This window comes from Vombatus ursinus, unplaced genomic scaffold, assembly GCF_900497805.2.
Source record: "Vombatus ursinus unplaced genomic scaffold, bare-nosed wombat genome assembly UNPS02014786.1, whole genome shotgun sequence".
Classification (NCBI taxonomy): Eukaryota; Metazoa; Chordata; class Mammalia; order Diprotodontia; family Vombatidae; genus Vombatus; species Vombatus ursinus.
The window spans coordinates 53,519,750-53,540,162 of record NW_020954564.1 but is presented as its reverse complement, the minus strand read 5'-3'; the positions used below and the strand labels follow the sequence as shown (position 1 = coordinate 53,540,162).

The window sequence follows — 20,413 nt, the reverse complement described above, 5'->3', positions numbered from 1 at the left end:
AAGCGCAAGTTGGAGATCACATTGCCACTCCAGGGATCTGTGGCTGTGGGGCAGTCAATTTATTTCTGCTCCAATTTTTCAGTTACTTTGATATTTTACTGCAAACCACAGTTTTGGCATCACTTTGGACCAACCTAATTGGGCTAGGTTCCTTTGGGGTAGGACATATAACTTTTAAAAAATGCTTTCAATTCATTTCTATTTTGTGCTTTTCATTAATCTATGAAGGCTCTACAACTATCTCTTACAGGGATCTGAAAGGCTCAATTCTGAGATGACACATCAATGGTTCTTCCTCCAGCCTACCAACAATTCCATTCACCCTGTTTAAACAAAGCCTCCCAAAAGAAGGGTGCTGGCCAACTGGGATCCATCTGAGATAGGGCTCTGAAAGGCTCCATTTTGAGGTCACACTCTTCCATGGTCCTCTTCAGTCCTTCCTCCTTATCCATCATACCTCACCAAGGCCTGGTAACAGCAGGTTGCTGTCAAAATGTATTTTTGATATTTCACATCACAAAAGCCTGGGGAAGTTCAGAGATTAATTGGAACATCAGACTACGGATATTGCATTGCCTATCGACAAAGATCACATTGCTATGGCAGATGCTACAAGACGTTTGATTATTACTCCCTACTCTGGTCCAATCCCTCCAACAGGTAAGATCTGAGATGTAACATGGTTTGGTCATTTACTAAGTGCTCCCAAAAGCATCCCATTTCTGACATGGCCCTTTTAACTCCTTCACAGCCAAACATCCTTCACAATGCAATCCTTCACAATATGGCATACGGAGCTATGAATAAATCTACTGGTTCTCTCTTCAAGGTTTCTATTGTAGTTACAGCTTAAAGTTTAATTTCACCTCTATTTCTTCAAACTATATTGCTTCTATCAAAGACTTTTTTATTTCTCTGCCTGATTCTTTCATATTCACCTTCACTTTTCATTCTCATCCCCAATTCATCCACTGTATTCTTTCTTCTCTGTCCTTGTGTTAAATAAAACACACTATAGGTCACAGACCCTTATCTTTCCTCATCCCCAATGGAATGGAATGACTACCAAAGGAGTTGGTGCACAGAAGAAATAAGGAGCCAGGAACTCAGATCCAGCTGAGCCTGTCTTCTCAAACCAAGTTTCCTTCCAGTAATCAGCCCTAGGTGCCAATTTCTTTTAAGCCTTCAGTGTAACAAAATGTCTCCAAGACACATTTGCTTTTTAAAAAGTGGTGTCAGGAATGTACCCCCAAGCACTGATCTCACCTGGTATCCCCATAAGCTACACATGAATCAGATACAAAGTCAAGCCCTTCCATACTACATTACTGATTGGAGTGAATCACAAAGGACAAGAGTACATATCCATGTGCCCAGAGTCCAAAAGAAGCCAGACTGGGATGAAGGAAAATGAGAAATTCAATATGATCTGCCTCTTTTTTCTACTTCCCCTGCTTAGTTAGGACTTGATGATGGACTAGGGACAGCGGTAGGGTTAGGCTCAGTCTGTAGTTGTACAGCATCAAGAAACGAGCTGGCCTTGAAGTCAGAAACAGTCTGTGTGAGGTCACTGACAGGAGGTGAGATGGGGGGTAGATGGAGGGGCTCAGGTCACCTCCACTTGTTTAATTCAGCTTTTCAGTTGAAGGCCAACACCGGTCTTTTGTCACCTGTTTTAGAAATGTGGCTAGAGAACGGGGTAAAGTCAAGCTGATGATGGCCTGAGGGGCTATGGTGATAAGACCAAAGCCTCCAAGAAAAGTCATAAGATCAAAGGATCATAGCTTTAGTGGTTTGGAAGGGACCTGAGAGGCCACAGAATCCAGCTACTTCAGTTTACCAATGAGGATACACAGGCACAGAAAGGTTAAGTGACTTATTGAGCATCACACAACAAGTAAGTGTCCGAAGTGATATCTGAACCCAAGTTTTCCTGACTTCAAGTCCAGCAGCTCTGACGAATGCAAATCAACCTTCCTGGCCCACCTAATTGGAGCTGCAGTCTAACTGAACCCTTTGCAACATTTTAGGAGCCTCTCACACCCTTACAGATACAGTCCTCTGAGCACAGCAAAGATGACGGCAGTGTTTACACATAAAACTGGCAAACTGTTTTTCCTAGAGTCTTTCAAACCTCAATAATAGCCATTTTGTAAAGTTTCTTCTAAATTACAGAAAGAAAGTCCAAGTACAGAATGATGGGGCACTAAACCATATTGAAAAGTAATCAAAGATTATTACGATCAAATACACTGCCAAGAACCAACGAATTGGCTACAGCAAAAAGAAAACTAATCTTTCAGCCCCATCTAGAAGTGGTATTCATAATCCCAACTCAGTCAGTGCTGTCAATGCTGGGCCTCATCTGTCCCTTTTCCTGGAAACATAAATTACTAGTTTTTTACATTTCAATCTTTACTTAGAGAAACAAGATGGGCTTACCTTTCCAACTCATATTCCTTCATTCCCACTTTTACTGCCTTCATGACCTGGAAGACAGATATTAACCAAAGACATTTGTATTACAAACATGAAGTAATGCTGTTCTATAAACTGTTTATAGTGCAACATTTTCAGAAGACCCTCTTTCATGAAAATAATTCCATGTGCATAGAGTATAGATATATGGTAAATGGAGATTCTAAAAAATATTACCTAAATCATATAGTTTAGCTAAATTGCTGTGGAGAATTCTTATTCTGAAACCATAAATATAAAGGTACTGGGTTACACTAAAGAAGTACCTTACTGAAGTCAATTCCAAACATGAAAATTTAATCAAGATATGTTTAGTGAATACTTAATGCTAAGAAAGCTCTGATGACTGTCACTAAAAGGTTTCTCTTTGTTAAACGTTTGTGGAATACGATGAAAATTAATCAGTGTAAGAGATTACTGTACACAAAAACCCTCATTTACTTCCCAACACAAAGCTGCTTTTCATACTGAAGAATTTAATTTTATACTACTTGCCAGGTCTAGAATTCCTTTTCCTGAAACCTTTCAAGAAATATAATTCCTAATCTATCTTTTATTTCCCATGTATGGGGGGAGTACCCATTCTAGCTCTAAATATCTGATCCCAAAAAACTGCTTGCTAAGAAAATGAAGGATTAAACCTATATAAATCATAAATATTTGTGTGTATTACCAACAAAATCTAACAGGAAGAGAAAGAAAAATTTAATTTTAAATTCCCACAGAAAGTAAAAATTACTTAGGAGTCTACTTGACAAAACATATACAAGAAGTATATGAACATAATTACAAAACACTCTTTACACAAATAAAGATAAAAATAATTGAAGAAATATTCACTGCACATGGGTAGGCCAAGCCAATATAATAAAAATGACAAGAGTATCCAAATTAATTTACTTAGGCAGCACCATACTACTCTAACTACCAAAGATTACTTTATAGAGTAAGATAAAGTAATAACAAAATTCATTTGGATGAACAAAAGGTCAAGAATCTCTAGGGAATTAATAAAAAAAAAAATGGGAAGAAAGGGACTTAGGAGTACCAGATCTCAAACTATATTAGAAAGCTGTAATCATCAAAACAATTTGGTACTAGTTAATAAATAGAGAGATTAATCAGTGGAACAGATTAGACACAAACTGAATAGAAGTAAAGAATAGGTGAAATAGCCTAGTGTTCAATAAACCCAAAGATCCCCACTATTGAGTCAAGAACTCACCATTCGATGAAAACAGCTAGGTCAACTGGTCCTCAAGTGAGGCCCTTTGACTGAATCCAAACTTCACAGACCAAATCCCCTTAATGAAAGGATTTGTTCTGTAAAAGCTGGACTCAGTCAAAAGGCCACACCCAACAACCTAGAAGGCCACATGGGGCCTTGAGGCCACAGGTTCCCCACCCCTGGTCTAGACCAACAATTTCACCTCATACTCCACGCTTGATCGTAGCCAAAAGGCTGAGAAGCAATTCACCTCATACTCCCAAGATAAATCCCAAATGGGTACATGACATAAAGCGTAACATCATAAACAAATTAATGCAAGAGAAGCAAGAAAGAAATCACATGTCAGATAAATGGACTGGGGAAGAGTTTATGACCAAACAAGAGACAGAGAGGATCAGAGGTAAAATGAACAATTTTGATTACATAAAATTAAAAAGCATTTGTACAAACAAAACCAATGAAGCTAAAATTAGAATAGAAGATGTCAAATAGGGAAAAAAAAATTGTTGCAGCAAGTTTCCCTCACAAAAATTTCATTTCTAAGATATATAAGGAACTGATTTAAATTTATAAAACTAGAAGCCATCCTCAATTGATAAATGGTCAAAGAATTTTAATAGTCAGTTTTCAGAGGAAGAAATCTAAGCTATTAATAGCCACATTTAAAAAGAAAAACCACTCTAAAGGGACAGCTAGGTAGCAGAGTGGATAGAACACTGACCCTGGAGTTCGGAGGACCTCAATTCAAATCTAGCCTCAGATATTTACTGGCTGTGTGACCCTGGGCAAGTCACTTAACCCCAATGCCTCCACCCCTCCCCTACCAAATGCTTTATATAACTAGTAATTAGAAAAATGCACATTAAAAGAACTTTGGGTTCTACCTCTTACCCCTCAGTTTGAGAAAACTGAGGAAAAAAGGAAAATGACAAAGTTGGAGGGTCTATGAGAAAACAGTTCTGCAGATACACTATATTGGTGGAGCTATGAAGTAGTCCAACCTTGCTGGAAAGCAATTTGTAACTATGCTACAAATTATATATATGTATATATATGTATATATGTATGTATATATGTATATATAAATGGATGGATATATGAATATATGTACATATATAGATATATGGATATATGAATATATATAAATACATGTGTATATGTAGTGCATATTTTATTTATTATACCATGCACACTCTTTGACCCAACAATATCACTATTAGCTCTACACCCCAAAGAGATCAAAGAAAGATGAAAAGGATTCAGATATACAAAAATATTCACAACAGCTTTTTTTGTGATGGTAAGCTGAATGAGTACCCATCAACTGGGAAATGGCTGAACAAGTTATGGTATAGGAATGAGATGAAATACTATTGTGCTGTAAGAAATGACAAGGGAATGGCTTCACAGACATCTGGAAAGACTTGCATGAACTGATGCAGAGTGAAGTGAACAGAACAATTTATACAATAACAACAATACTGTAAAGACAAACCACTCTGAAAGACTTAGGAATTCTGATCAACACAATGTCCAATCACAACTCCAGAAGACTCATGATAAAACAGACTATCCACCTCCAGCTAGAAAGCTGATGGACTCAGAATCCAGATTAAGACATTTTTTTTTTTTTGGACACAGCCAATGTGGGAATTTGTTTTGCTTGACTATATACATTTATAACAAGGGTTTTGTTTTTCTTGCATTCTCAAAGGGAAGTGGTGGGAGGTAAGAGGAAGAGATGGCAGATCTTGATGAAAATAAAATTTAATTAAAAAATGAATGATTACAAGCTATATTCTGAGATCATTAAGAAAGAGTTTTAATAATTAAACAGAGAATGCCAAAAGAGACCCCTTCTCTAAGTACTCTGTTCATCTGAAGCACACATCTTTTTGCAAATGATTCTGTTAACAGGACACTACCAGTCCTACAGGGTGTGCAAGCTCTGTTTTCCTCACTTCCAGATGTGTAAACAAAATTGCCAATGTCATCCACAACCTAGTGTTAAGCCTCTTTGCTCTTTATATCTATTCCAGTGGTGCACAAAGTGGGGTCCATGGACTCCTGGGGTTCCCTCAGACCCTTTCAGGGGATCCACTAGATCAAAACTATTTTATAATACTATGACATTATTTGACTATTTTAAAAATCCTCCCTTTGCCACCTTCATATCTGTGTGAGGCCAGATTTTCTTCATATACTGTACTTTAACCAAAATATTATATCACAACAGCAGAATGCAGAAACAGATAATGAAAATCTAGCTGTCTTCTCTTAAGTCAAACATTAAAGAGATTTGCAAAAATATGTAAAACAATGCCACTCATTAATTTTTATTTTGAAAATATATTTATTTTTCATAAAATGTAATATATATTTTAACATGCTATGGTTTTATTATCTTTAAATGAATTAATAAATATTTTCAAAATATATCAGTTTTAATTTCTAATATGGTGAATGCTGACAGATATAATCCACATAAACAAAAGATCTTTGGAGTCCTTAAAAATTGTTAATAGTGTAAAGGAGTCCTGAAACCAAAACATTTGAGAATTGCTGGTCTATTTTATCTCTCAGCCTTTGGAGCTATTATTTCTTAATAAGGGAATAATATTTAAGGGACGACTGAAAAGGTGAAATCGCCATTATATCTCCTACATAACACATGCCATAGTGCAAGTTCTTTTCTCCAGAGTGAGTCAGACATGGCCTTTGTGTGCATCCAGGCCCCTCTAAGGTCTGACCATTAAACAAGAGAGCCCAGCACATCCTCTGAACCCAGGCAAGCAATTCCAGGTAGCAACAATATCCTTACCTCCTTATGGGCATCACTGGAGACTTTGTTGGTATAGCGCAAAACCTCCAACTCCATGTCAGTCTTAAACACACGGCTTCAAAGAAAAAGAGAGAAACAAGTCAGGTGAAAATTAGTGTCTAAGTCAGATCTTTTGATAATGAATAAACAGAATTTTGCCAGCAATGAAAAAGCAACAGGGTAGCCACATACCTATTTTCAAATAAAGAAAATATTAAATTAAACAAGCAAAAACAAAACAAAACAAACAATTCTGAATTCCACAAATAATGTTAACAGCAAATTCATAGCATTCCAATGCCCTCTCAGATTAACTAACCAAACTGAAGGCTTGTTCCTTGATGTGTGACTCCATTATACTCTGAAGCCTCCTGACAGACCACTTTGACTTCTTAATGGGTCAGTGTGCATTCCATCAACCATGGGCTTTCCTTTGACTTCATCCCCCATCACGTCGGTGCCCCCAAATATCTTGACAAGATCCCTTGTTACTGACTAGCTGGAATAATCAAAAAGTCACCAGATGGATCTTAGAATCATATCTAGCCTTTCTCTCATGCAAAAATTATATGAGAAAGCAACCAGAGCCTGTCAGAACTGCCCAAATTGACCATCTTTACAAAGGAAAACATCAGGAGTTTGGAGGAATGAAGGGCAAAAGAACACACTAGCCACTTTTATCCTTATGGAGTTTGTTTTTGCCTTTAATTGAGCACATGACATCTAGACATCAACAATGTCTAAGGAAAGCTTTGTATCCACAAAAAGGTATCGTCTGTGTTAAAGCTTCTTCCTTTTTTTGGGGGGGGGGTCATGGACCCTTTTGACAGTCTGATGAAATCTATCGCTCTCTTCTCAGAATAATGTTTTTAAACACATAAAATTCAAAGGAATTACAAAGGAAGACAATTACACTGAACTACAGTATCAAAATATTCCATGGGGCAGCTAGGTGGCGCAGTGGATAAGAGCTCTGGCCTTAGAGTCAGGAGGACATGAGTTCAAATCTAGCTTCAGACACTTGGCACTTACTGTGTGACCCTAGGCAAGTCACTTAACCTTGACTGCCTCACCCCCCAAAAAAAATTCCAAAAAAAAAAGTTCATGGACCCCAGGTTAAGAACCCCTGTTCTAGGTTCACTGCTCACATGAGGCACAGTATTGCCCTGGAAAGACATTATTAACACAGCTTATTTCTCCCTTCAGAGCTTTTATAACTTTGTATTCCTTTCATAAAAAGCATTCACAACCTCTCAAAAGGTTGTCAAAGCCCAAGTCTTAAGAAATGATTCCCGTTATGGATTCCCTTATTGTTAATGGGTAAGGTTCCCCTTTCTCTCAGAACAGCTGCTGATCTTCATGAATGAGTTGGGAAAAACATGGCCATGAGTATGTCTATATTGCATGTTTGATGTGTTTTGGTATGAGCTACACTACGAAATTGTGATTCAAAGACAGCTCCTTTCACTCATCGGCTTGCCAACAACAGATATGATAGAATAGCTTGTTTCCACAATGATGGTCTTCAAGTAGGGTCAGAAGCGGAATGCTGAGGCCCTCCATGGAACCAAGGCTCAGGGGGCTTGCTGTCATTGTGTTTTGGGCACACAGCCACCCTCTCTTTTGGCTCATGGTTGCCACATATTCCATATCTTGCCCCCCTTCCCACCATGTCTTGCCCCAACACCCACAGTCAATTGAGGTCTTAGAACTAACATTCACTATTTATCTCAGAGCTCTCTAGGGAGCACATTTTCCTAGTTTCTCAAACTACACTGCTATAACCTCCCTGGTATGGCTTAGGCTGAAGAAAATAAAAATAAAATTGTTGAGATCCTGAAATAGTCACTGTTTTTAAAACTGAAAGTAAAACAACTGCCCATGAGGAACATGTGTTTAGCTAGTGACAGAACCTGTGAGTCCTCATTTTTTTTTTCCCGGGGTGGGGGGGGAGGCAGGACTCTATTCCTCAAAGTCTGGAAGTACAGCAGCTACCTGATCCCAAAGCTGGTCAGCTTGAGAGTTCTGACCTGTTCCTCTTCCAACATGAACTGGTTCAGCCCTTCTTAGGCAGCCTGGTGGCTCCCCTGTTCCTGGGGACTCACTATATCAGGGCCAGGCTTAGTCCAGACAACCAATCAGATATGGTTCCTACTGCAGCTCAGAACTCCTGAGCTCAAGGGATCCTCAGCCTTCCCAGAAGCAGGAGTGACAGACAAGAAAGGCTATCCTCCCTGGCTCCCCACACTTCATACCACACACCCAGCATAAGTCACAAACATCTAGCTCCTCAGCACTATGCAGGAGAGACCGGGAGTGGGAGAGAATATGGCTCCTGCACATTTTAGTATTGTCTCACGACACAAATATGAGAGCATTTCTGTGTGTGCTTGTGCATGTGGCAGCAGCTTCTGTCTCTCACTGGTGGAAAAAAGAGTCTCCTTTCAGAAACTAAAAAGGGCCATCCCTGCTGCAGGGGTGCACCAGCCCAGGTGGGGTCTGGCAAGCTCTCTAGAGCATTAGACTATAAGCTCCTGGAGTGGGGGCCTATATATGGCATAGGGACCTCTGTAACCCTGGTGCCTAGCATGGGGCTACACCTAATAAATTGTTGTAGCACTTAATCTAGAGTCTCAATACTGATACCTCAGTATTCAATGCAGTTATTCTGCTCTTTCATATAACAGAATAGTAGTGACTCCAGCCCTCCCATTCTCCAGGTGACAAAGGTGAGATCCTGAAAAGTTGTGACCTGATTATGATCACTGAGTAACTGTTTCTACTTGGGAATCTGATGCCTAAACTCAGGCTCACAAACAAGACACCACACCAGTTTATGAATGGAAATGACTGTCTGATCAGGCTTGCTAGTCCATCCCTTAAACCCCAATTTCACTTTTAGGTTTTGTAACTGAAGGTCTATTTAGCGTGCCCTGAATTTTTGTTCTGGTCACGTAAAGAAGTATCATGAACTGAGCCAGTTAGAATTATCCTACAATTGCACTACCGAGATGAGATCTGTATGGTGGGGCTTCAGCCTGACCCAATTTAATCCAAGGTAAAAAATAAATAAATAAATTCTGAAAATAGAACTTTGTCGTGTGAAAGGTAAGAGTCACCTCATGGATTTAACCAATTATCCATAGTTTACCCTAGACACAAAATCTGGTCTGGCCACTGGACTAAATAGAATTCTTCCCAACTTGGATTTAGTTATCTCCATGACCAGAAGGACCAGGACCAGTTTTAATTCTCTGTGGAAAATAACAACACTTTCAACCATTCCACAAGAAGACTCCTTAGTTCTAAGAAAGAATTCACTTCCTGAAATCTGCTGGGTACGTCTGTCTCTGAGTATGAGGTAGCAAGGAAAGAGAAATAAGTTGTTGTCTGTATTTATACAATGTCTATGAATTTCTGAAGGGAAAGAGATGCTTGATAAAGGTGCTAATCAAACTAAATATAATTCAAAATGGTCAGGGGAAAGTATGAGAAAAATCTTACCTGTCACAACTTTAATTTGCTTTTAAAGTTCTCCAGAAGACTGAAGACACCTAAGCAGCTAAGTGGCACAGCGGATAGAGCACTGGGCTTTTAATCAGGAAGACCTAAGTTCAAATCCAGCCTCACTAGCTGTGTGGCCCTGGGCAAATCACTTAACCTTTCTGCCTCAGTTTGCTCAACTGTAAAATGGGGATCCTACCTCCTTGTTTCAAGGATCAAATGAGATAATAATTGTAAAGCACAGTAAGTATTATATAAATGTTAGTTACTATAAGTATTATTATTGTAAGGATCGAATGAGCTGATCTTTGTACACTGCTTAGTGCAATGCCTGGCACATAGTGGGCATCTTAATAAATGCTTGTTCCCTTCCTAAAGGTTATTTACAGGTTAATACTGATGTGCTAAATGAGAAATGATAAGTAGTACTGAAGCAGTCTTCTGTGCAATTCTAAATTTTTCTATCAACAAATCTATATGTGAATATAATGTTTTATGGTAGATATGAATATTAAAAGCATTCTTTCAATGAATAACAAAGAGAATTTAGTCATCCAAACATCAGAAGTATGTTCTTAAATCAAGAAACACTTGGTTGTTTAGTGGAACTGAGTGTGGGAAAAACAATGGACTAGGAGTCAGGAAACATGGGCTCAGTTCAATTCCATCAGCAAGAACTAAGCACATGCTATATGAAGGGTGTTGTACTGAGCCAAGGAAAATGCAAAGTAGATAATTCCTTTGTCCTCAAGAAATGGTCTAGTCTAGTGGGGTGATAAGACACATACAGACAGCTGGAAGGTAAGCTCCCTGAGAGCACAGATTATTTCATTTTGTCTTTATATTTACCTCGCACCCACCATGGCACTTGGCACACTGTGAGAGCTTAGCAAATGCTTACTGACTAGAACCAAACTAGTAGATAATACTCATTACATAAGTAAACCAGAATGTGAGACAAAGTGCAGTGTGAAGTCTAAGGAAGGAGGAGATGGCATTTGAGTTGAAATTCAAAGGCAATGAGGGTGAGGGAGGGCATGAGCAACGAAATGGAAGAAAGCCCAGAGCATGTTCAGGCGACAGAGAGCAGTCCAGGCTGACTGAAGGGTTAAGTCCAGGGATCACAGGGTCATAGATTTAGAAGTGGCACAACTCTCAGCAAACATCTAACCTAGGCTCACTTTAGCAGCAAGGAAACTAAGTCCCAAAGAAGTAATGTGACTAACCCAAAATCACACAGGCCATAAATGGCAATATTGAGATCGAAAAACAGGATTCCTGGGGGCAGCTAGGTGGCGCAGTGGATAGAGCACCGGCCCTGAAGTCAGGAGGACCTGAGTTCAAATCCGGCCTCAGACCAAACACTTGACACGTACTACCTGTGTGACCTTGGGCAAATCATTTAACCCAGATTGCCTCACCCAAAAAAAATAAACAAAAAAAAAAAGAAAGAAAAGCAGGATTCCTAATCGAGAGTTCTTTCCATTGTACCAGCCTACCCCAACACTACTGGTGAATATAATGAGTGAAATCTGGAAAGGTCTGTTAGTACCTGATTGTACAGGGTCTTGAATGCCAGGCAAAGGAGTCTGATGAATGGTACTTGGTGGGCAATAATAAGCAGTCATGAAATTTTTGAGGGAGAGTTGCATGACTACTGTTCTAGCCCTGGCTCTGATATTAAGTTGCTAGATTACATTGGTTGAGTGATTTCATGTCTAAAAATTTGTTTCTTCTTCTCCAAATGAGGGTGTTGGACTAAATAAGCGTGAAGATTTCTTCCAGTTTGAACATTCCACAATTCTAAGTTCGGGGGAAGACACCAAAAGGCATGAAAGCTGGGCCGGTGGAAAGAACAAAACCCACTCAAACCTGGCAGTTTTAGGGTCATCTGATGCATGCTCTGCCATGAGGTGGGAAGATAAAAAAACAGAACCTGGCAGAGATTTATCTGTGGGATTTTTTAAATGTTCTCTCTTCACAAACTTGCCTCGGGGCCTAAGTGCAGAATTAAGACATCGGTTAAAGACGGCATGAATGGTGCAATGATTAAAACAGTAGCAAGACAAGATGAAGTATTTCTTAAATTGATCTTTAAGGCTCAATGTGATATTGTGTTGAGCAAAAATACTTTAAAAAGGAAGGTTTCAAAAGTCATGCCAAAAGATAAAACAAGCAGGACACTGCCCATCTGGGGTCCAACCACCTATGTAGTTGGAGGGTCTTCCAGCAATCACCAGTGCCTCTGCTCTGGAACTCACCATTAACTAACAGGGCAAAACTGAAGACTAAAGCTATCCAAAGGCAGGCATGGTAAAAAATGAGCTCACCAGGTCCATTTATCATAAGGAAACAGGCATGCATGTAAAGAATAATCCATCGGTCCTTACAAAGAAACCAGGGTCTTATGAAAATGACTGAGTTTTGAAGTGTGTTTTTTTTGAAGTGAGATTTTTATTTGCTGCAATGTAAGGGATTCTGGTAGAGGTCGGACATGAGACAATGGAAGTGCCTCAAGCTCCAGATGGTTTGGACACTTCTGAAGTGGATCTCAGATTTCTGGGCATAAAGTTTACCTGACTATCCTAACTACGAGTTAGATGGGTCATGCTTTCATATCTGATTGTTCTTCCCCCACGTGGGTGCCTTGTCTCTTGCTTTCTGATGCAGAGTAAAACCTCAGTTACATAGAATGCTTGGGGAATCAGATGTTCTGGTTGGTGTTTATGTTTGTTAATTAAGGGTTAAAGATATCTTTATTAAAAATAAAAAAAGATGAATTAACTTAATCTTAGGCAAATCTCTTCTTGTATTATCCAGTCTTGCTCTAGCATTCTGTGATTCTAAATGATTCCCTAAAATGCACTGAAGGTCAAGCTGAACCCATAATAAGACCCTGATTCATTACCTAGGAATATTCAGTCATGCTCTTCTTATCTAGGCCAAGTGACAAATCACTGAAGCTATCAGATCTCCTGATAAATTCTTCCGTCTGCTCTGTCGGTACCTCAGAGTATGTTATGGACATGGAAAAAGCAGGTAGGCAGAAATATGCAACTTATCCAACTGCCTAATTAATATGCTCAGAATAATTTCATTTCATTCAATTAACAGATCTAAAAATAGAATGACTCAGTTTAAAACAAACTCATTTAAAAATTCCAGAATTCTTGCAGCAATTTCTATCATTCTTCTATGATTTTTCCAGGAGCACTGAACTGTAAACCAGAGTACTGAGCTATTATTCAGTGAAAAAAGTGTCTCTTTTTATTTTCTCCCCCTTCCTTCAGAACAATTTAATCTTGCAAAACAGGAAAGAAGTATATTCTAAATTACAAAAGCAAAAATTCTGTTCTTATTAAGTTTCAACTTCAGACTTGTACACATTGAAACTACAATACCCACGGTAAGAGAAGAAATTATCAGCTATGATCTCATGTTTGTGGGGAAGAATATGATTACATTAGAATTTACAGGAAATCACAAGGCATTTGCTCTGGATAATGGTGTATAATAAAACAGTCACCACAAGGAAATGGATAACACTCGAATGGCAAAAATGTAAAATCGGAGCTTCTGCTGCTCCAGGAAGCAGATGCCTACAGATCACTTGGGCTCTTTCTTGAGAAATTCTAAATTCGGAGCCATCGCAGGTTAGTGTGTGCACAGGTGCGCAGACAGCTAACATGAGAAACCATATTGGAGAGACCAATTTATCAGCAGCAACTATAGCTCTGTAATCTGAACTGTCACCTGGGTACTTTTTTTTTACAAGCCTCATCCCTCCCTCCAGTGGCAAAACAGATTGGGGAGGCAGTAACTCTGAATTATCCAGGCCTCTGCAGAGTCAGAGACTCAATCCTGGCAGGATTGCCTGACACCTGGGGCTTTTCAAGAGAGGCTCAAGGTGGGGGCAAAGCACTGAGGAGTACGATGGTACATTCAGCAGAACCAGCTTGGTTTCTGTAGTCAGAACATGTGTTAAGGGCCTCACATTCTAAGCATTCATTTCAGGGCATTTGTACTGCTAGGATCCAAGTCAGAGGGAGGGGCCTATGGTCTCCCAAAACAACTAATAATGACAAAATGTTCTAGGGGTAGGGTATGGATCACCTCTTTTGCTCTATTTGATGAAGAACATGTCCTTCATCATAAAAACAGGCCAACAATGCTATTAGCTCATCAAGACTGTGAGTCATGAAATCCATGTACCCACTGCTGCTCAGGTTCAGTCCTGCAGCAGACACTGCCTTCGATGCCATAGCCCTGTTGTCCCCAATTCCCTCAGCTGCATGAGTCATCTGCAAACCAGGTGCATGGCTGTATGAATACTTTCTAATGGCATTAGCTCTCACAGTTATCTGCATGACATTATCCACTTTGTGAACTAGACTACCGTGCAAAGCAAGGGTTTCATCCCACTCAAGGTTCACATGTGCCTTTAACGGGCTACCTGCCCCAGACATCATGTTATATATTCAGGGGATGAAAACTGATCCCCTGTCTGAGATACAAAGTGAACAAGGTAAACAGGCAGCACAAACAGGTGCTATATGGCCCAGGCAGAGGGAAATGGTTTTTTTGTTTCATCACTAGTTTGGATTATTCAGCCCTTCCCTTCTTCCTACCACTCTTTTGTACTGATACTGAGACACAACTGTGGCATCTCTTTGGCAGAGCACAGAAAACTTCCATCTGTATTCTCCTTCATAAACTCTCCTTGACACCATGAAGGCAGAATGGTTGTTACCCAGGGCAGCCAGTTCTGGGGAGGGTGGGATTGAGAAGACTAAAAATAAGTTTCGTCCACTAGTCAAAAGGCTGTGCTACTTTAATCAAGCCAATACAGAGTTTCTGATTAGAATTAATGAATGATTCACTTGGTGGGGGGAGGACAGAGGGAAATGGGAGAAAGACTTCATTTTATAGTGAGGAAAATAAGAACCAGAGTGGGGAAGGGATTTGCCCAAAGGTCACAGTAGCAGAGTTGAGAGGAGAGCCCAGGATTCCTGACTCCCAGTTCTGTACTAATTGTTTAGGGTTTAAATGGAGCTAAGTGCCTAGACACAAGTGCCTAGACACTTTCTGAAAAGACAGAAGAAATAAAACCAATAGGACACAGCAGTATCATTTGAACGCACTAATAAGTTGTAATTGACATCATGGGAAAGACAATGTCATATTGAGCTTCACTTCCTCCCATAATTAGGGAGAAACATCAACACTCGCTCCATCCAGCATCACTCTCATTTCTGGGCAGGCAATTACGATGATTGCAATGGATTTCATTGAGAATTATTACAGTCACGAGAACAGCAAAGGACCCATGCCATTAAAACCCATCCCAAAGGAAGCTATAATGATGTGACATTTATAAAACTCTGCTGTTTGCAATGAGTGTCAAATCATTTCTCCTTCAGGTGCTCGTTTTCATAACATTAGTATATATTCTTAAGAAGCAAAGTTCATCTTAGAGCCACGGGATCTAACTAGAATTAAAGTTCACTTCTTTCTGAAGCATGACCTAATACTTCATCTCTCAGGAGTCAAGAAAATATCGACAGGACATCACTGATCCACCAACACTGAGACAAGATGTGGGTCCAGTGAGTAGCCATGGCTCAAAGAGGGAATTTCAGGTGCCAGCAGTTGCAAAGCCATTTCAGGGTTAAAAGTGGGGGGAAAAAGTTAGGAGGGACATTTTTTCTAAAGAAAATACTATTCAAGAACTCCAGCCGGTCTTTTCAGGTAACTTTATTCTCAGGAGAAATTTCAATAAGAGATGTTAAGTGCCCACTGTAAGGGGGCTGGACTCAGTTTGGGGTGGGACAGCCAGCCTGCACCACTCTTCTCTTGAGGAGATTCTCACCACTTTTGCTTCACCTTAGAGACAGAGCAAAGGTGTCACGTGCCTCCAATGCACTGGTGATGGGGTAATCAGTCTGTTTACCAATATCCCTGAAAGTGTGCCACCTGATTTCCTGTAGAAAGGCCTCCTCTCTCCTTGATTTGAAACCTCCACCTCTAGTCAACCGACCCTTAGTTTCTCACTTCTGCCTTACACCTGGAAGATGACTGACATTCTCATGAAGTTCTGGTCCCAGTTACCACCTGGCTGCTTCTTTATGCTCTGGACAGGACGTGATTTTGGAACCTGACCCTATTTGGAGGCAAAGGCTGAGGAGTGAGTGTTGCCTCAGACCTGGTGACTAGATGTGACAGAAAGGATGGAAGGGAGAAAGCCACTTTATAAGGGATAAATAAATTCAGGAATGAATACTCACCATTCCACAATTTCTGGGTGAAGAATAGTATTGTTGACTTTGAACCTGTCAAAAGACAACAAAATGCATCAATCCAATTAACAAACATTTACGAAGTTCCTAAGATGTAGTGCCCTGCACTGGGCACTGAGAAAAGATTCAAAGACTAATTAAATAAAAGCTCACAGTTCAATAAAAGTGACAAACTGTAATAAAAAACAAGAAAATAAGTGCATGAGAGGAGTACAAACTACTCCCAAGTTTCATATGACAAAATGTTCCATCTAATTATTTTTAAAATATTATAGCAAAAAAAAGATAAAAAATAAAAACAAACCTTAGCCTTGTTCTCTGAACCAAAGAACTTCTATTCATGTATAGCCTGGACTAATCACCTACTGAACTACTTCATCTTCCAGGCATGCCTCTGGAAAACTCCTCCAAGGCCTCTGGATGCTCGCTGTGAACGGCTCAGTGGAAAGAGAAGAAACTCTTGCCAAACATCCACTAAAATTAAGGTCATAATGTTTGGTTTTCATTTCAAGAATATTAATTAGCTATAAGCCAAAATGACCTAAGAGATTCCAAAATCACATGAAGTGTAGCAATGACAAGCATTTCCATTTGCAGAACACATATCTGAGTGGTTCACAGCACTTTATACTTTTAATTTTTTAAAAATTAAGCTAAGCATGATAACATTCCTGGGATAGATGAAGTGGAAGAATCACTCAGATATGAGCAGATCTACAACAATCAATTTCAGAATCACTTTTGCTATGAAATCACCCCATGGAGGTCGTTAGGTGAGATGAGTAATAACTGCCATTTCTCTATAACGCTGTAAGGTTTGTGAAGTTCTTTATAAACGTTGGCTCCTTTGAGCTTCATACTAACCCTGTGTTACTGTCATCCTCATTTCACATTAGAGGAAATGGCCTCAAAGAGCTACGGGACCTTCCCACAGTCACAGGAAGTTTCAGAGATGGAATGTAAACCCAGATCTCTTCTAACTTCAGGTCCAACAGGTCTTCGCTACCTCCGGCGGCTTCCCGGCTATGTTAATGACAGTGAGCTGTTCCTCGGTGAAAGTGCCAGGAGGTCAGAATTACCCCAAGTGAAGAAGGCATCATGATGGATGCAAGTGCCGACTGAATAAAAGGATTTTTTGCTTTTTTTAAGGCAAAGTTGAAAAATGAAAGGGAAAAAAAATGTAATGCCTTCACAAAGTCACCCATATAAAAAAAAGATCAGATTTACTCCCATCTGGAAAAGTTCCTTGGCCTTTACTAATAAAGGATGCGCACACAGCAACTATGTTAGAAGCTTTACAGGGTACATAATGCCAAGAAAAAATAATTACATCAGGAATTAGAGCGGGCCAGGAAATGGCACATGAAGCAAAGGAAGCAAACGTCAACCTGACATTCATTCCCAAAGCCAGATACAGCAAAGAGGCCAGTCACAAAAGCTGAGTATCCCCAAGTTCAACCTTCAACTTGCAAAAGGTAAAAGTCAGACACGTGGTCACAGATTCAGACACAGAGAACTGGACCCAGTGACAAATACCCATGATCACAGGCAGGGAGCATGAGCACAGACACAGCAGCTTTCAGTTAGTTTTTATTCTACTGAGCAGAATCTTTGTGGATATTTTATTGGTGTCGAAGGAAACGAAAACATTGGTGCTGTAGCAATGTAATAGGTAATCATGAGGTGTCAGAGGCCAGAGGCCAGAGGTGTGATGAGAAGAGAGCTTAGAAGTGTCACAGCCTCCTCTGTGGCAATGAGAGTATACCAACACTCATTGCATTTATAAATACAAAATCAGGATAATTTAATTCAAAGTGTCCAGATCCTCCCCCACCAAAAAAAAAAACAAACAAAAAAAAAACCCAGAAAAGCAACTAATAACCTTTGAAAGTCAAAGTCCTTTTCACAAAATATAAAAGAGAGGCAGACAAAGGACACAAGGAAACTCAGAGAAGAATAAACAGGTCACATGGAAGAGAGGAGAGCAGACAACATAAATCAAGAAGACAACCTAGATTTTGTCTCACGTTTAGTCAAATGCCAGCTTGGCATTAGGGAAAGCAATGTCCTATACAGAATGAAGAAAATGCTGGTGACTGACTACAAGGCTGATGAACCTCACTAAAGTGGGTTGGGTAGTTTCATGAAACTAGGGTACACTGCCTGGTCAGTCTGGTCAGCCTGAAAAAGAAGACCCAGGCTTTGACTAGGCCCAGAGCAGCAGAAATTGAAAAGCAGGTGAAGACATGGGAAATGGTAAAAGGCCAGGTTCAGTCAGTGGCATGGCCTGGACACTCCCTTAGCTCTCTTTATCTCCCTTTTCTCCAAAAAATGATTTTTCCTCCCAGAACCTTCATTTAAGGAGAAAGCCCAGGTCAGTCTCCTCTTCTTGCCTCACCCAGCCACATTCCTCTGGACATCTCCATTACTCCCCTATGGCAGATACCTTCTGCCCTCCCCTTGCTTTTCTAATTCCTTTTATATGTTGTCTTCTCTCATTAGATTGTAAGCTTTTTGAGGGTAGGGACTATCTTTTGCCTTTCTTTGTATCCCTAGCACTTAGCATAGTGCCTGGTACATATATGCCTAATATATGTTTACTTGAGTGACTGACTGAAGTTGTAAGCCCAGGTAACTGGAAGGATGGTGTTGCCTATGACAACCCTGTAAATCTGTGCTTGTAAAGCACAGCAATACTGGGTACTTGATACCTGATACTTAACAACCCCTAAGGTAAATACTACAGGCTGTATTAGCCTCATTTTACACATGAGGAAATTGAGACTCAGAAGAGTTAAATGACTTGCCAAGGTCACACAGCTGGGGCAGAAGGTACTGACAAAACAAGTCCTAGAGCTGAAGTGATCTTGCAGGATGAAAAGATTCCTGGGACATGATGGAAGAGTCCAGGAGCACAACCAGGTGGGATACTCCACTATTCACTTGTACTCATGAGCTCCACATACCCAATCTGTTGCCAAATGCAATAGTCAAGGAACATGTATTTAAGTACCTACTATGTGCCAGGAATTATGCTAAGCAGTAGGGATACAAATAATAAGAATAAAGACAGTCTCTGCCCTCAAGGAACATACAATCCTACCAATTCTACCTTCACATCTCATATATATCCCCTTCTCTGAACTCGGACAACAACAGTCCTAGTTTAGGCCCTCAATCACTTCTAATCTGCCCATTGCAATAGCCTTCTAAGTGGGCTACCTAGCTCCAGTCTCCCAACTCTAATCTGTCCTCCACTCAGATGCCAAATTATCTTTATCAAGTATAGGTCTCACCATGTCACCCTCTTCCCCCACCAAAAAATTCCCTCAATAAACTCCAGTGGCTCGCTATCACCTCCATGATCAAACGTGAAGTTATCTCTTTGGCAAACAAACTTGAACCCCTTCCCATCATTCCAGTCTTCTTACATTCTATTCCCCTCCACACACTCTACAATCCCACTCCACAGGCCTACTTCCTGTGTCTTGCACATGGTGTTCTTCATGCCTAAGCACTGGCTATTACCATGGCCAGAATGTTCTTTCCTCACCTCCACTTCTCAGATTTCCTGGTTTCCTTCAGAACTCAGCTCAATGTCCACCTTCTATGGGAAGCCTTTCCCAGGCTCCCCAAGATGCTTGGGGCCTTCACCGCTGATATTATCTCTCATCTAGTCTGTGTGTAATTTGTAGGTACTTTTTTCATTTTTTCATTTTTAATTTTTTAATTTGCCTGTTGCCTCCCCCACTACAGGAGGGACTTCTTGAGGCCAGGGACTGCTTTTGTCCTTCTTGGTATTCCCAGCACTTAGTACAGGACCTAGCACACAGTAAGCACTCAAACCCTTTTTAATTGATTTATACATTCTCTTGACATTGGGTACTTTATATCTGATACATAACAACTCCGTAAGGTAAATACTATGGGCTGTATTATCCTCATTTTACACATGAGGAAATTGAGACTCAGAAGAGTTAAGTGACTTGCCCACATACAACTGAGGCTTAAGAGATACTGAATGACTGAACCAACATGTGGTGGAGGGGCAGGAATAAAGTCCAAGAGGCTTACTGAACCAGC

At 40.1% G+C, this 20,413-nt stretch overlaps 1 protein-coding gene across 1 annotated transcript in view; it reads right to left on the bottom strand.

Annotated features, from left to right (window-relative positions):
* LOC114046951 (xaa-Pro dipeptidase) overlaps positions 1–20,413 on the bottom strand; it is a 257,017-nt gene that overhangs the window by 157,574 nt on the left and 79,030 nt on the right. Inside the window, exons 7-9 of the mRNA XM_027867594.1 lie at positions 16,319–16,363; positions 6,531–6,606; positions 2,443–2,489 (exon numbers count right to left, since the gene is read on the bottom strand). Of these exons, the coding sequence (XP_027723395.1) occupies positions 2,443–2,489; positions 6,531–6,606; positions 16,319–16,363 (168 nt within the window). The remainder of the gene's footprint in view (positions 1–2,442; positions 2,490–6,530; positions 6,607–16,318; positions 16,364–20,413) is intronic.